At 54.0% G+C, this 17,639-nt stretch overlaps 1 protein-coding gene across 5 annotated transcripts in view; it reads right to left on the reverse strand.

Annotated features, from left to right (window-relative positions):
• Nucleotides 1–17,639, reverse strand: part of PCBP3 (poly(rC) binding protein 3) — a 284,870-nt gene that overhangs the window by 16,690 nt on the left and 250,541 nt on the right. For 3 of the 5 annotated variants that reach the window (XM_050785664.1, XM_050785663.1, XM_050785666.1), the window contains 4 exons: nucleotides 17,452–17,583; nucleotides 16,146–16,274; nucleotides 13,102–13,245; nucleotides 8,756–8,797 (listed from right to left, as the gene is read on the reverse strand). In XM_050785664.1, the coding sequence (XP_050641621.1) occupies nucleotides 8,756–8,797; nucleotides 13,102–13,245; nucleotides 16,146–16,274; nucleotides 17,452–17,583 (447 nt within the window). The remainder of the gene's footprint in view (nucleotides 1–8,755; nucleotides 8,798–13,101; nucleotides 13,246–16,145; nucleotides 16,275–17,451; nucleotides 17,584–17,639) is intronic. The other 2 variants (XM_050785665.1, XM_050785667.1) reach the window with 1 other exon arrangement.

Genomic DNA, 17,639 nt, shown 5'->3' on the forward strand with positions numbered 1-17,639 from the left:
CAGTTCCTTGAACTATAAAGTGAGGGAATGGATGTGAGTGAGCAGCAACTGTGGCTGTGGATGACAAAAAAGTCTCCCAATATGTTTTTGGCTTTTTACGAAGAAATGACCACACTAGCAAATAAATCTCTCTCCTCCCCACCTACAAATGTAGGGGACGTCCTAGGGAGGTCTGGACTAGCACAGGGCGGTGCTCGGGGAGCATCTGTGGAGACGATGGGCAGGTGCTCACCCTAGCTCTGCCCAGGATCAGTCAAGCCACTGCACCTCCTTTGGACTCAATTTCCACATTTTTTAAAGGAGAGAACAGGACTAAGTGCCAAGGGGCCTTCCACTTTTTGAGAAGATTCTGCCCTGTAAAAAAATGAGACTTTTGGTTCTCACCAGTACCTCCAAATCACTGAGAGGAAAGGGGAAGAAAGTCAGGTAGGCAGGCGACAGGAAGGGAGGGAGGGAGAGGAGGGCAGGAGGGGAGGAAGTAGGGGGAGAGGGAGGGAGGGAACGGAGGGGAGGGAGGGAGAGGAAGGCAGGAGGGGAGGGAGGGAGAAGAGGGGAGGGAGAGGAGGCCAGGGGGAGGAAGTAGGGGGAGAGGGAGAGGGAGAGGAGGGGAGGGAGGGAGAGGAAGGCAGGAGGGGAGGGGGGGAGAGGAGGGGAAGGAGGAGAGGGAGAGGGAGGGAGAGGAGGGAGAGGAGGGAGAGGGAGGGAGAGGAGGGAGGGAGAGGAGGGAGGGAGAGGAGGGCAGGAGGGTGGGCAGGGGAAATATCCCATTACTGATGTTTCTCTGTAAACTGTCTTTTCTACTTCACATTGTCTCAGAATGTAACACACAGACAACTACTAAAATTGCAACCATTTGTTAAGATGTAACTCAATGAATTAACACAAAACAAATGCACCCATGCAACTATCACTCAGGCCAAGAAACAGGTCCCCGCCACGGTGGTTCTAACCTGCATTCTATTTCATTTCCAGCAAAATGCCTGTTTCTGTCATTCGTCCATTTTTCTTATTGCTTGATTTTTGTTGACTTCCCAAGAGCACCCAGCATTTCAGATGCCAGCCTGTCTGTCATTCCTGCTGCACAGATCTTCTCCCCTCTCTCCCATGGTGTCTTATAAGAAACAGTATTCTAACATTTAATATAGTTGAACTCACCGGTATTTTCCTTTATGGTCTGTGCTTACATTTTAAGAAATCCTCCCCTGACATGAGAATCGGACATTCTTCTATATTTTCTCCTAAAACTGCTCAATTTTTCTGTCTTGTGTTGGAGTTCTTGACACATGGGAAATGATTTTTGTTTATGGCAGGAAATAAAGATCAATTTCCCCACATAGTTGACCCACTGTCCTGGCACTGTGTGGGCCATCTGCCCTTTCTGCTCTTGTGGGCAGCTTTGTTCCGTCCAAGTATCGTGGATGGCTTCCTTCCTGTGTGAGGGATCCTGGACTCTCAGGTCTCATCCAGTCTACTTGTCTCCCACTGCACCAAAACCACACAGTCTGACATAGTCATCTCCGATGATCACAGTGCCTCCTTCTGGACACCTCCTGCAGGACCTGCCTGAGGCTGTTTTACAGCTAATTTTTTTTAGATAATTAGAAGGAATACACTAAAATAATGATAAAAAGCATAGTAATACACAAACCAGTAAAGCAGCTGTTTATCAGCGTATGAAGAATGATGAGCTATGCTTAACAGCAGGTGCTAGATAGCTGGCAGCTCAGTGGCTTTGCACTAGCAGCACACATGGGGGTAACGTGCTGCAATCTCAGGTCAGCTGCAAGGTCTCCAGGCAACAGTAATTTCTCAGTTCTACTATACTCTCATGGGGTCACCATCATCTATGTGGTCTGATGCTGGCTGAACTGTCATGTGGTGCATGACTGTAATTGCTTTGTGCTAAGACAGTGTGGACGATACAATTCCAATTTTTGAAAGATGATGAGATATGCTTTATGGTCTGGTACGTGATCAGGTTTTGTAAATGTCTCCATGAATTCTACAGTTGTGGGGGTGTAGTGTTCAAGGTACGTCAGTTACGTCAGGATCACGGATAGTTCTGTTGATGCCTTCTTCACACTTGTCTACTTGACCTATCACTCATGGAAAGAGAGGTGTGCCAAGTTTTTGCTATAATGTCTGTCAAATTCTCTATGTTTTGTCAATTATTTTCTTTACATATTTTAAAGCTATGTTTTAGGCATGCATAAATTTTGAAATATCTTCTTGTGAGCTGACTTTTCTATCAACATGTAATGATTAAAGTTTTTCTCTTAAAGTCTTGTTTTTTTCCCCTACTGATGTTAATATTGGTACACCAGTTAATTTTGTTGCCTATTCCTTAGCCTTTTTCCATTCTTTCATTTTTTTCTGGGTCCTTATGCTTTAAGTGTATCTCTTGAAAGAAAAAAAAACAACAAAATTATTTTTGCTTGTTGGTTTGCCTATTTGTTCAGTTTAAAAATACAGTCTGGCAGCCTTTGCTTCTTAACTAGAATTTCATAATTTTACTTTGATCACCATCATCCACATGTTTAGACTAATTTTTGACACTTGTTTTCTAATTGCCCTGCTTTTCCAGGGTTTCTTTTTGATTTCACTCCTTTTCTTCTTTTGGATTAATAATTTCCCCCTCACTTGTTTCCCGTCCTGTCACAGAGGTTACGTATCGGACTCCTTTGTTGTTAGTGGCCACTGAAATTTTAACATGTGCGTTGAGAGTCTACACTCAGTGTCTTCACCCTGCAGTGGAATGAGACAGAGACCTGCGGATGTTCACATCTCCTCGCGCACACCTGATCTTACATGTACTGTTTGTATCCACTCGACTGTTCCGGGTGTTCGCATCTCCTCACGCACACCTGATCTTACGTGTGTTTTTACCCACTCGACTGCTGCGGGTGTTCGCATCTCCTCGCGCACACCTGATCTTATGTGTACTGTTTCTACCCACTCCACTGTTGTATCAATCCTGTGAATCAGGTAAAGGCATCGGTGAGTTCACAGATGATGTATGTTTACCAAATGTGCACACTTTTCTTTGCATTTCCAGCCTTCCTTCTGGGACAATTTTCCTTCTTCCCACAGGGCATCCATCAGAAGATCATGTGCTGGGGCCTGCTGGTCAGATCAGTTTGTCTACAAATGGCTACATGTAGGTCCTTGGAAGATCCTCCCTTGAGATGGAATTTTATGCTGGCAACTATTTTCTTTGATTATACCAACATCTGCTGGCTTCTAAAGTTACTGATGAGAAGTCACCAAATTTCTCACTGTTGTTCCTCTGTCATATTTTCTCTGATTACTTTTAAGATTTGATTTTGGTCTTTGGTGTTATATAGTCTGGCTTCAATATTTCTAAGATGGATTTCTCTTTGTTTATTCTGTTTGGGAATTGTTGGGGTTTCTGAATATGAGGATGGTTTCTAATTTTGGAAGGTTTTCTTTGTGTCTCTTGGAATTTTCTCTCTTCATTCCATGTTTCCCCTGGGCTTCCAACTGGATGCATGTTCTTCCTTCTCAGGCCTCCTGACCAGTATTTCTCAGACCTCCACGGGCCAGTGAGTCACCCGAGGATCCTGTAAAAACGTAAGCCCTTGCCCTTCTGAGAAAGGCAAGCTGGGAGGAACGGTGTGTGAGAGCCGTGCCACTGGGGCCCTGCAGAGGATGGGGTGTTCCAAGAAAGGGAAGATGGAACTCCAGCCAACAGTGAGGGTTGCCTGGGCCTCTTGTTTCATGAGGAGTGGCTGCAGTAGCACAGCTCTGACAGCAGGTGGGGCCATGGGCAAGTCTCTGCACCACTTGCAGCCGCAGGGTCTTGGAAGGTGTCAGGCTTCAGAGCGAGAGAGGCTGGACCTCTCAGCAGGTGCCCAGGGCACGCGGCACTGACTACTCTCTCTCTACAGTGAGGGGGCCCCTCACCCACCTCCCTACAGGGTTCTAGAGGGAGACACAGAACAAGTGGGAGGAGAAAGCACTCTGCAACAATCTGTCCAAATCTCTGCAGGTACGCGAGATTGTCACGAGAGTCCACGTGCGCTCTTCATGTGTCCAGGGGAAATGCATGGCACCAACAGAGTCCCGGGGATTGCACAGCTGGGATGAAGGGCTGCACCCAGCAACAGATCTGGCCATGCCTCCTATCCCTGGGTTCCTCTTACGACGACATGTTTCTACAATTTCCCCACGACTCTTTCACTGAAGAACCAGCTTCTTAGCAGATACTGGTGTCCACTTGATTCCCAGCATTGCTGCACATCTGCTGCTCATTTCAGCTGCCTGGGCGGCTGTGCCAAGCCCTCCCATTCCCTGGCTCCTTAGCTCTGGCCAAGGCACCTCTCAGAGCTTCCACTTGCTTGTATGTGGAACTGGGCCCACGGTCCCGAGATCTGCTTCACAGGGTTGGTGCAAGGCTCATCTAAAATAGCCTACATGGCAAATTCTTCGTCAACTCTAACATGTTTTTATTTTTGCTTGTTTTCAAAATCCCCTTTAAATGATGGGGACGTTAAGTAAGGGAGTGGTTAGGAGACCTGGAAGACTAGAAATAAAGATTCGTATATATGATGGTATTTTTTCTTTTTTGAGATAGAGTCTTGCTCTGTCACCCAGGCTGGAGTGCGGTGGAGCAATCTCTGCTCACTACAGTCTCGACCTCCGGGGCTCAGGTAACCGCCCCACCTCAGCCTCCTGAGTAGCTGGGCCTACAGGTGTGTGCCACCACAACCAGCTAATTTTTGTATTTTTTTGTAGAGATGGGGTCTTGCTCTTTTGTCCAAGCTGGTCTCGAACTCCTGGGCTCAAGCAATCCTCCCACCTTGGCCTCTCAAAGTGCTGGGATCACAGGAGACAGTTACTGTACCTGGCCTACGAGGGTATTTTTGAAGTTCACTCATTTCTTCCAGAAAAACCAGTTCCTTCCTGGTGTAACTTCCCTGCTGTAATTAAAGGTGCAGATGTGCTGGGTGAGAGTCAAGCGGTCTGTCCAGGCGTGGGCGCTCTGGGCTCTGCTCTGAGGTCCCAGGTCTCAGGTGCTGTTTCTCTTTCTCGTTTCTGAAACTGCACTTGACCTGACCCAGGCAGGACACACAGAGTCATATGGATATCCTCCAGGGCTGACGAGTGGCCACACTGGAGAGCCTGACTGCAGTCCTCCAAAGTCCTTCCCCCTGTAGCGTGGCTTTGAGCCTCTTCAAAACCTGCACATCCAGAGCACAATAAGCCTCGAGGAGCATGTGGGTAAAACGATGTACGTGGCATGCGAGGAGCTGGAGAAAAGTGGGCAAAGGCAGATCAGTGCCAATTACTCCTTTTTTTTTTTTTTTTGAAATGGGGTCTCACTCTCTGGCCCAGGCTGGAGTGCAGTGGGATGATCTTGGCTCACTGCAACCTCCACCTCCCGGGCTCAAGCAATCCTCTCGCCTCAGTCTCCCGAGTAGTTGGGACTACAAGCGTGTGCCACCACATCCGGCTAAATTTTTTTGTAGTTTTGTTAGAGACGGGGTCTTGCCATGTTGGCCAGGCTTGTCTCAAACTCCTGAGCTCAAGTGATCCACCTGCCTCAGCCTCCCAAAGGGCTGGGATGACGGGCTTGAGCCACCACACCCAGCCTAAGCCACCATGCCTAGCCCCAATGATTCTTAAATAAAAACAAGCTAAAAACACTTTTTAAATTGGGCACAGAAAACACATGCATATTTTAGTTTTACATAAAGAAAGACTCAAATCTAAGGAATGTATTATCTTACGCTTGATGTTTCTTATTCATGGGCCCACATGTCCAGGTCAAATATCACATTGCTAAAAAATGACTCTAGTATCTGTCCATAAGCCGCCACTGTGGTATAAATAAACTTTGTATTCAATTATATTATAAATTAAAACTATATATTCTATAATTATATTGATATTGTAAGAAATTGAAGCTTTAAAGATTTCTACTAAATACCAAGCTCAGATAAAAATTGCTTCCTGTTACATATGTCACTAAATAATCATTTTATTTTTGTGTTTAATGAATTATTAAGTGATTGTCCAAGTCTTCAATTTTACGTGCCTGCAACAAAAGCACTATGGAAGCTTCCAGTCTTCTATTAATGCTCTGCAAATCTCACGACACAGATGTAGAAACAGAATGTCTTCCACAGAGAGCTATTTCACAGGAGAGAACCAAGTGCTTTAGTCCACTCCTGCTGCTATGACAAAATGCCTTAGACTGGGCAATTCAGAAACAGCATAAATGTGTCTCACAGTTACGGGGCTGGAAACTGGAGATCAAAGTGCTGGCTGGTTGGGTGTATAGGAAGGGCCCAGTCTCTGCTTTCAATATGGTGCCTGAACGCTCTTGTCCTCACATGGCAGGAGGGATGGAAGGGAGGCCACTCCTCTGAAGCCTCTGTTATCTGAAGCCTCTGTTATAGGGACCAATGCTGTTCACGAGGGTGGAGCTCTCATGACCCAATCACTCCCCAGCCCTGGGACCCCCCACCCTCTAATACCATCATCTTGGTGATTAGGTTCCAACACAGAAATTGTGGAAGAACAGACACATTTAAACCATAGCACCAGGTATCTCAAATCATTACCATATGCACTGAGGCAGTTCACTTAACAGTTAGTTATATATTAGTTTAAACTAATTTGAAACAATCTGCACAACTACCCATTTATAAGAGACACTGAGACAGTCACATGAGAAAGAGCAAAGTCACCGATCGATGTAAACGCCAATAGCCACACATCAGGGTCCTGCGGTCCCACCGTGTGCACACAGCCACAGCCTCTGAGAATTTCAGACCATAAGCATTCTGGCTCAGACGGGTGCTCAGCCAAAGGCCGCGGTGAGAACGTTTGGCTCTGTGGCCACGGGAAACCCTTAAGGTGTCACCAGAGGGTCCCTGCAGGTCTGATCATCCAACTTCAGGGTTACTGTCTGGGGAAAGACAAACCCTGACCCCATCGACTAACCTTCCCTTTACCATGGGTGCCACACATTGCCTTTCCTTTGGGTTCCAGAGCTTTGCAAAGTCAAGCAGCCCCCCGCCCCGTCTGGAACCTGCCTCTGCACACGTGTATCTCTAGATGTGCATGACCACCTGTCCTGAGTCTGAAATGGAACTGGGCCATCCCAGAAAGTCAGCTCTGACTCCCCTGGCTTCCATCTTCATTTTCCTTCACACAGGCTTTCCGTTAGGAGGCATCACACCTGCCCCCGCACCCCTGCCACACACACGCACACACACCTCTGCTTCTGCCCAACACTGCTGCTGGGCGGCCCCAACAGTGCCTTCCGGCGTGTGGTGGCCACAGCCCGGCTTCCTGGTGGGGACAGGCACTGGTGTCTACAGCTGACCCCAGGATGAGACGTCCTTGATGTAGCTACAGCAGCATCACCAAAAGTCTGAAGCCAGGAACCACTAACAGTGGCCTCTGGGGCAGGTGGTGAAAGGCTTTTCTTGATCAGCGTTTCTCTACCATTTGATTCATGTGTTGCCTTTAATGGAATAACTATTGTTATCTATTCTCCATTCAATATAAATTTTCCTGCAATGATAGTAAATTGCATCTCTATAGCAGACTTATTTAATGATCGTTAACTCTTAAAAACACTCCTGACCTGCCTTCTCATCTCACTCAGATGGACGTCCCTGCCCCCAACTCAAAAGCATCAGGGTTTGAAGGCTCCTGAGCAGCCCGCTCACCTGGTGGCCGCCTCCCATCCAGCTCAGAGGTGCCTCTCGCAGTTCACAGGGAACAGCGAACGGCCCGGAAATGTGTTACGAGGAGCAGCTGCTGAGCTGGGCAACCATTCAAAATGGTTTAGAGAAGAGAAACCTCCTCAGAACCAACTCCAGGTCTGCCCCATCTGCTGACAAACGAAGCACTTCCAGTGGGGCCGTCTCTCCTCTCCCCAGCGCCTACCAGTGCAGCCCTCACTCCCTGGGGCCCTAAAGCCGCCTCCAAAGAGGCCCTTTCCTCACAGTTTGCACCTTTTATCTCTTGGCCCCTAAGGGCTCAGAGCCGCACAGCCCAGAGCAGCCCAGGGTTCCCCTCCAACAGTTTATCTGAGGGTGTCTTCTTCCTCCATCACTGGAATTACACCTAGACCCAGCAGGAGCAGGAGAGAGGTGTCGGAGCCACCAGTCACGGAGCCACATGGTACCCCGCTCTGCACGGCCCGGGCCAAGGACGCTGATGCCCGCCTGGCATCCCACTGACTCTGGAATGAAGACAAAGGCCTGTTCCACTGGCTTTCCACAGCCCGGATCTCTGTGCGTAGATGGACCCTACATTTCCATGTGGACTCTGAAAGGGGAGAGTTAATTTCACCAGGCCCTCAAATGTCCTTGCCAAGGTATCTTTGTGGCCTGTTTGATAATGTCGCCCAACTTCTTAGAGGCACAGAAAGTGCCATTGACACCTGCCTGTGGCGGTGAGCGCATCCTCGCCGCCCTGCACGGGGACAGAGCCCGTCTCAGTTCCCTCCCAGGCCCGGTGGGAGGGAGGAAAACCCAGGACTGCGGCAGAATCGAGACAATTTGACATCAGGCCAAGTCCTCAACACAAGCAGAATTAGTGCTAAGAGGTTAAAAGGTTATTTGAGGTCATATGGATACGACACAGGTCAGGAACGCTGAGAAGTTGATTAATATTATTGTGTAATATTAATGTTAGTAGCAATTAACAGCAGCATGCAGGTAGGTAAACAACCATGAGAAGAGAAAGGTGAGAGGAAGACAAAGTGAAGACTCACATCCGGGTGAGGGATGGCATACTGTCCCTGGATTGTGTAGGCCTAGAGAGAAGTAGAGAGAGAGACCCTGTCAGACCGCGACCTGGCTGCACCGCGGCTCAGCACCCGCCGCCACCCTCCAGCATGACAAGGACACTCCGGTAGAAGCTTCCCCTCATATGCCTCTCCACCTGTCTCCATCCTAGGACAAAAGGCCAACCCTCCCAGGGCACCAGGAGCCCCAGGGGAGCCGAACCCACTTCCTCTAGGCAGGCAGAGCTGAGCTGGCCAGGTCAGTGAGCGGGAGGGAAACCAGGGGAACCGTGCCCACTTGCTCTGGGCGGGCAGAGCTGAGCTGGCCAGGTCAGTGAGCGGGAGGGAAACCAGGGGAACCGTGCCCACTTGCTCTGGGCGGGCAGAGCTGAGCTGGCCAGTTCAGCGAGCGGAAGGGAAACCAGGGGAACCGTGCCCACTTGCTCTGGGCGGGCAGAGCTGAGCTGGCCAGTTCAGGGGGCGGGAGGGAAACAGTTCAGCTTTGATGCTTCCGACACCAAGTTTCTTAAAGCAAAAGAATCAAAGAGTTATGTGTCTGGCCCCCAGTAAGAGGTCCACTAGTTACTAAGGTTTTGAAAATGTAATCAGCCAACTGAGTAAACACTTTTGGGAAATATTAATCCCAAGAAATTCAAACAACAAAAGAAAGCTCTAAAAGGTGACCAAAAGCAATTCACCAAAAGCCAGTCTACGTAGGAAGCAGTCTACGTCAGTCACGGCTTGCTGCCTTTCATGACCGCCCTGAAGACAGGGAGGGGGCGGCCCTCCTGACGTGGGGGCGGCGGGGAGGGGGTGGCCCTGATGTGGGGGCGGCAATGCGCCCCTCCAAAGCCGTCGTGTGGGGCTCCTGAGGCCTCACTTTGGGTTCAGTATTTCCCCTGCCTTCAAAACAGTGACTCCGACCTGCAGCCTCTTCCCACCCACCCTGACTCTGAAATCCGGGCAGGTGAGCGAGGCCCCACTTGCCCCACAGGTCCCATCAGTGGAGACGCTTTCAGGTGATTCAGAAACTCATGGCCAGACAACAAATGGACCACACAGAATCAAGGGAGAGTGAAGACCACGAACAGCTGTCAGGACTTGGGACGTGGACGGGGCTGCACCAGGCCCGGTGGCGGCCTGGGGGTGGAGGGAGCGGCTCCCAGCTCCTGGCTGTGTGGGCCCCACGCCACTTCGCCTGAGGACCTGTGGTGTCGGTGTCCGCGGTGACCACATGTGGGGCCCCGGTGCACCTGAGAGGGACGCCCCTGACTGTGCGGGCCCCACGCCACTTCCCATGAGGACCCATGGTGTCAGTGTCTGCGGTGGCCACACGTGGGGTCCCCGTGCACCTGAGAGGGACACCTCAGGGAAGGATGCATGTCACCTCTGTGCAGCCCAAACCCTCCCATGGGTTTTGAATCTGCCAAGAGTTTTCATCATAAATAACCCAATCCTGCGAGTTAAAGGCCAATCGACCTCCAGACAGGGACCCAGCCTGCAGCCCGGCTCTGAAACAAGCCCCAGGGCTGTGAGGCCACAGTGCTGCATTGGCTGAGGAAGTAAAAGAATCTTATCAGGTAGAGCAGGAACCAAGGGCCTCACTGTCCTGGACAGTGTCTTGAGGACCAACTGCAAGGGTTTTGTAAAGGTGCTGCCAGGGGCACGTTCTCACGTGTCACCGAAGGTGAGAGGCCCGTGTTGCCAGGGGCATGTTCCCACGTGTCACCGAAGGTGAGGGGCCCGTGTTGCCAGGAGCATGTTCCCATGTGTCACCGAAGGTGAGGGGCCCGTGCTGCCAGGGGCATATTCCCACGTGTCACCGAAGGTGAGGGGCCCGTGCTGCCAGGGGCATATTCCCACGTGTCACCAAAGGTGAGGGGCCCGTGTTGCCAGGGGCATGTTCCCACGTGTCACCGAAGGTGAGGGGCCCGTGTTGCCAGGAACATGTTCCCATGTGTCACCGAAGGTGAGGGGCCCGTGTTGCCAGGAGCATGTTCCCATGTGTCACTGAAGGTGAGGGGCCCGTGCTGCCAGGGGCACATTCCCACATGTCACCAAAGGTGAGGGGCCCGTGTTGCCAGGGGCACGTTCCCACGTGTCACTGAAGGTGAGGGGCCATGGAACTCATGCTGGGAGCTGCCCCCTCAGGGCACAGGGTCCCAGGTCAGCCCCGACTGTCTGAGCTGAACAGCAAGAGTTCAAGCATCCTGCATCCTGGGCCACACGAGTTTTCTGACTGATCTTCTCACTGTTGTTTTCTATCTGCTCATCCCTTAGCAGGCTCTGCTGATTGAACTCATGACCATGTTGTGCTAGAAACGCGGTGGTGGCTGACAGGAGCTGCTGCTGGGTGCAGAGGCCACAGGGGAGCTGTGTGGGCACCCCCAGAGCACTCACAGTGGTGGGGCATCTTCCAGGTCCCTGATTTCTCCAACTGGACAGAAATGAAGTGGATGGGCCTCCAGGTGAGCTCTCTCAGGAAGTGGACGGCCTCCAGGTGAGCTCTCAGGTCCGTATTGGGTTGTGTGTCCTAATCTAGGCCCTGTGGGTCTGAGTTGTCAAGGAGACGCCAGTGGCCTTACAGGCTCAGGTCTTATTCGTGCCCACACTTCTGGGTTTGCATTTCGGCAGCTCCCCTGGGTTACCTCAGGGCGGGTAACTCCCTGCGACTCTGTCCTCCACCACCAAGGCTGACCACTGGCCAGACCAGACTGTCACTAGGGCCCCAGGGCCCAGCTCTAAAGGGCTGACATTTTAGTATCAGCCTTGGGACAGCACCCACTGCACAGGGCCCTTCACCTGCTGCAGTCGGGAGGGTGGGCACTGCCCTCTTTACAGGAGTGAGGGGTGCCTGGCCAGTGGCTGAGCAGGGCTCAGCTGCACCCCCCCCTCTCCTGGAGCTGTGACTCCACCCCCAGTGGCTTTAAGTGACTCCACATGTGTTTGTATAAATACACCTTCCTTTTGAAAAAAATCCTACCTTTTACCACATGATATCATCATGGATTTGTTTAAACATCAAGGTGGAGTCCACAGGTTACTAACCCGGTTACCTAACCATGAATTTGGGGAAAGCAGTGAAATGGAGTTTTGCACAGGGACTTCTCCCGCTGTGTGACTCCGTGTGGCCCTGTGACCTGAGCCCCCTAAGTCAGCGAGGTAAGGACATGTCCCATTGCCCATAGGGCTGTGACACGAGGCAAATCCCTGGCTAGCCGGGCCCAGTTTCCTGGTTATAAAATGGAGGTGTGCCGTGTCCTGGGGCTGCTGTAAGGATAGTACGTGCATGTGGGTGCTCCCTGACCACAGCAAGGCAGGAAGGGGTGTGTGCCAGGCTGTGGAGGCGAGGCCAGCGTGGGTGAAAGTCATGCCCTGCCCTGAGCACACGGGATCCCTTGGAGGGAAGGGATGGACACACTCCGTCTCTCCCTCAAACGTGGGCCACAACTGGGAGATCTGATAAGATTCCTTTACACCATAAAGAAAAGCACCAGGAAAAGTCCTAACATTTGCCTCTTCTCTCCTTTTTGATGGTAAAGTCAAACCTCAGGCCCGTTCTGCCCTGCCAGGGTCACCTGTCGGGACGTCTGTCTCAACTCTCCCTTGAACAAAGACATACATGGCAGCCGACTGGACGCAGAGCTCTTCCAGGCCAACCCCCGCTGGACACCTTTGGTCTGTTGGCCACAGAGTGGCCCTGGGTGTACGGGTGCTCCCCATGCCCTGGCCAGGGTTTGGGCTCAGATGAGCGGCTGGGGCAGGGCTCCCCTCCTCCACTCTCCTACAGAGGTGCTGCCATCCCTGGTGGAAGAACACAAAGCTCGAGGGCTGACACCAAAAGGGCCAGCTCTGCAGACTGGGCATGGGGTGCCCATGAGGCCCCTGCTCACAGCGGAGGGAGGTCTGGGCACAGCGGCACAGACACCCGCTGGTCGGGCCACGCGTCCTTCCTCGGTGCAGAGCTCCCCCCTCTCGCGTGTCCCTGCTACGAGCACATCCTGGGAGTTTGGGATGTCAGGGGATACAAGACCCTGGCTCTCACCGTGCTGTTTCTAGCGTGAGCGGTAAAGTCACCTAGAAGGCGCCTGCATGCTGGCTATCTAAGCTTCCTAAAAACACCCAGTTCCCAAGAACTGGATTTAGGCCGAGCCAAATATTCCTGCCTGGGTCAGGGAGGGAGAACATGATCCTTTGGGGCCGTCTCTGTGGGGGGATGCCGCTCTGAAGGCCCCCTGCGCCCGCCTGGTGCTGGGTGTAGGTGGAAGAGCTCTGCCTCCAGCACGGGTGGGAGACGTGCACGTGAGAAGGCGAGAAAACCTGAGTGCACTAACGGGCAGCGGCGGGTGCTGCAGTAAAAGGCTGAGGTTGGCAGTGGAGGCCGCGAGCGGATCGGCTCTTACCTGACCACCTGCAAAAATGACAGGGGTGGAGGCGGGCTTTGGGCGGTAGGGAATGGTGGCACCTTTCGGTGGGGACTAGGAAAAGGGACAGGAGAGGGAGAGAGAGCGTTAGAGCAGCTTCGCAGCCCGGTAATGGAGAGGCGCGTCCCGGCCCACCCCACTCACCCCCCTGCACCGGCTCCACCCTCCCCACACCTCCCTGAGTTTCGCAGCAGTGCTGGGGGAGGGGAGTGAAGACCTCCAGCCCCCACACCCTGTGTGGCTGTCTTACGGCCCGTCCCTCCAGATGGCTCCTTTTTGCAGAGCCCTGGGCTGCAGTTTGCCACATACCGGCCTCCTGAGAGTACCACCTGCCCCAAACATCCCTGGGAGGCTCTGTGGCAGTGTGGAGGGTCAGTCCCATTGTGGGAGGCCAGGTGGGGTGGGTCCCTTGAGCATGAGACCCTGCTGGACAAGGGCTGGCCGCCAACCCAGACGGCCCCTGTGGTGCTGGCCCCTCCGCGGAGGCCCCTCCTGGGATGCGCAGGGCCTTGCAGGCCAGGCTGCACGGCTTCACGGGGAGCTGCCCCTTGGAGCAATTCTCTTGAATGCTCTGAAGAAAGTTGAGCCCTGCAGGGTTCCACCGGGACCCATGTCCAAAGCACTTGGCTTGGCCTGTGGTGATAGTCAGCAGAGATCTCCACAGAAGACTTGGAAACATCCCACTTCACTATTTGAAAAAGCATGTTTAAAGTGCTTACAGACTCCAAAGGAAAAATCCCATAGTTATGATGAGGTTGGCCGTAATTTCCCTTGGTTATTCTGTCGGAAACAGAGGATTAACATTCTCAAGCGCTGGCATTTTGAGCCTGCCCTGCTTCTCCTGGGCCAGTCCCCTGTGTGACCGTCCCCTGGGCCCAGGTCAGGGAGGTAGGAGTCCTGGGTCTAGGGGGCACCACAGCTGGGTTTGGTCCAGCAGGGAGAGGTGGGGGCTGCAGCCTATGAGCCGTTCCTGGCAGGGGGCAGCCTGTCCTGCTGGGAGTTCTAGGGCCTTGGCTGACTCAGGGCCAGCCCGGCACTCAGGGAGCCACTCAAAACCCCATGATGGGGAGTGGGTGGCTGGATCCGCAAGGCCAGGGTCCTGGGGTGTGGCCTCAAGTACTGTGGGGAAGGGGATGCTAGGCGGGTCTGGGCTGACTCAGGTTGGGTCTGGGGTGGGAGGAACTGACTAAGGTGGACGGGAGCCGCCGCCACCCTCCCTGACTCCCCTCGGGCCGGTGCCCCGTGCTATGGGCCCTCAACCCCTACCCCGGCACAGGAGCTCCCAGCTGACCCTGACCTGTGATTCCCGCTTCTTGGGTGGGCACGGGGCCTGCTGGCCTCCCCTGGGACCGCACAAGCCTCCCTGCACTGGGTACAGGGGTGCTGGGCCCTGGGTGGGCAGGGCACCATCTGTGGCGATGTCTGTATTCTCGGCGGGCCCCACCCAGACTCATGGCACCCTGGGCAGCCCTTTCCTCCGTCATCTCCCGGGTGTGAGGTGAGGCATGCCCACTACCAAGCCCAGAAGTCCTGCAATCAACCAGGAGGGTCTTCAAGGCATCCTTGATTTATTTTTCCAGTCACTCTTCATCTGAGGGCGGACCCAGCTCTTTCCAGGTGTGACAAATCTTCCTCCCTGGGATGATGGCCCCTGGGCCTCGGGATGCTGCACAGCCAGCAAGAGTGAGGGCAGCTGCCCGGCCATCTTCCCTGGCCACGTATGCTATGAGCTCCCTGTCTTGCTCAAACCTCCCTGCCCAGGAAGGAGACAAGGTGGTTGGGATGACAGCCCTGGGGGCGTGGGCAGCCTTGGGACAGCGGGTGCACCTGCATCTGTGGAGCTGCAGCTGGCACTGCACCGGGACGCAGTTGCAGAGGCACTGGGTGGCACTGACGAGACCCACGTGTTGCTGAGGAGCTGGACCTCAGCCCTCCATTAGGGATGTCCCTCCTAGAACTGTTCGTGTCACTGGCTGCTGCTAAGCCTCGGCCGGCAGGGCCCCCAGGGCCCGAGACTGGAGGGTTGAACAGAGAGTTCCGACCAGCATGGCACTGTCACCCTAACCAGGGAGTGGGGACTATTTCAGAACAAGAATATTTTGAAAAATATTTTTGACTTCACAAAATATCAAACTTCAGGGAAACAACTACACAAACATTTTTTAAAGAGGCAAACACGGGGTTTGAACCCCAAGCCAAGTATGAGAGAGGAGTGAGCCTGGGCTGCAGGAGGGGCTGGAGGCTGACCCTGCAGAGCTGCTAGAACCTTCCATTTGGGGTGATGCTTCTTCATTTTTGCTTCAGGAAAGACTGGCAACTGTTGATAGCTTCATGAATTTTGAGTATATTTCCGAGATTTTTTTCCTCCCCCCAAAATTTCACGAGAGGCGTCTGCTCTGAGCCGGTCCTTCTCTGCTTTTCCGTTTTAATGCTTTTGTTCACCCATCTCTACTTCTGCATGGGTTTCGTATGTTTTCCCGAGTTCCGCCCTCTGTTCCTCCACGGTGGTTTAAAACGACGCCTCCTTCTGCAGAACTGCGTGAGCAGAGCAGCCTGCTGCCTTTGCCTCCCTCCCACCCCCAGCTGCCGGCCAAGGCCTGGCTCCAGCGCACTGAGCACCATTCCTGCAGCTCCAACTCTGCCGAAGACCCCTCAGGGGGATGACAACTTCTTATCCAACTCTGAAGATGAGAGCACAGGCTCCCTCCTCTCCATCTGCTCTCCCCTAGAAGCCCCATGAAGACACTGGACCCTGAGCTGGCAGCCCCAGCACCCCATGGCACCCACACCGACACAGCTCTCGCTCAGGCTGCCTTGGAAGCCCAGGTCAGGAGCCCTCCACAGCCCCAACTGTGTGAGTCCTCGGGGCAGCCGGGGCTTCCAAGCCTTTGCCTACAGTGCCAGGAGGCCAAACACAGCACTGACGTGGGCTGGCCCTGGCATGCAGACGGTACCTCCAGCATGACCACACAGATCTGCTTGACACACTGGATGATGGCATCTGGGGTCCCCGAGATGGTCACCGCCCGCTCCGTGGAGTTGGGCAGCATGTCCCCGGCCACCTGCACCTGGGCACCTGTGGACTGGAGAGAGGGGACGTTGGAAGGGAGCACCAGGGTGGCAGCACGTGGGGCAGCAGCACCTCCCGGGTCTCGGCACCCAAGGCAGCTTGAGAACACTTCCTTAGAAACCTGCATACAGCCCACGCGCCCCTCCCCCGCCCCCATCCCAGCACCGCCCCCATCCCAGCACCGCCCCCATCCCAGCACCGCCCCCATCCCAGCACCACCCCTGCCACCACAGCCTGGCACTCAGTCACGTGACCCCCGCCCCCATCCCAGTACCGTCCCCGTGCCGCTGCTGCCACCACAGCCTGGCACTGTCACATGCCCCCTTCCCCGCCCCCATCCCAGCACCGCCCCTGCCACCACAGCCTGGCACTCAGTCACGTGCCCCCTCCCCCGCCCCCATCCCAGCACCGCCCCCGTGCCGCTGCTGCCACCACAGCCTGGCACCCGGCCCTGTGCCTTCCCTCGGGTGCAAGTGACACCTGGCCAAGGCTAGACAGGAGGCATCTAAACAGACGCATTTTCAGGGAGACAAATGACTCCTTTCAAATACATGGAATTCTCTCTCTGTGGAGTTTTAGGTCACAGAGAAAGGTGGACTCTGGTCTTGGGAAAGGAAATGAAGATTGGGGCAGCTGCCCTGCTGCATAGGGAAAGGATTCAGGCTCTCCTTGAAACGGGACAAATGTGTGAATGTGAAGTTCACACCTGCAAACTCCACCCATTGGGACAGGCTGATGGCTCAGGGCTGTCTCCAGGTGCCATGGAGGCCCCTCACAGGGAGCAGATACAGCGCCCAGTGCCCAGAGCCTCCCTTGCCCAGAGCCATGAGACCAGCTAGTTCCTCCCTGTCCCCAGCATGGCCCATAGGTGTGTAGTTGGTAGGCAGGATCCATAGGTGAGCAGTGGGTGGGGGGTGCACAGGTGGGCAGTGGGGGGGGTCCATAGGTGGGCAGTGGGTGGGGGGGCTGTGGGTGGGAGGGCTGTGGTGGGGCCGGGTCCCTGCAGCACACTTGCACTTGCTCATGGGTCCTGTGTTCCTGTTTCGGACTTGGAGCTGTGGGGTCTGCGTGGCCAGCACTGGGCTTACGGACTGCAGGGATGAGGCTCAGGAAGGCTGCCTGGCCTGTGGCCACCACCCGCAGCCTGCCTAGAGGCTCTGCAGCGGCCCAGGCTGGGAAGGTCCTGTTACCTCCCTGATCTCCTTGATCTTGGAGCCTCCTTTGCCGATCAGGGACCCGCACTGGCTGGCAGGCACCACCAGCCTCAGCGTCACTGGGGGCTTGCTGGTGGCAGGGCTGTTGCTCATGGAGTTGATGATATCCTAGGGGAGAGACACGTGTGTTGGCAGCACATCAGGCCTCACACAGTGAGAAAGCA

This window comes from Macaca thibetana, chromosome 3, assembly GCF_024542745.1.
Source record: "Macaca thibetana thibetana isolate TM-01 chromosome 3, ASM2454274v1, whole genome shotgun sequence".
Taxonomy (NCBI): Eukaryota; Metazoa; Chordata; class Mammalia; order Primates; family Cercopithecidae; genus Macaca; species Macaca thibetana.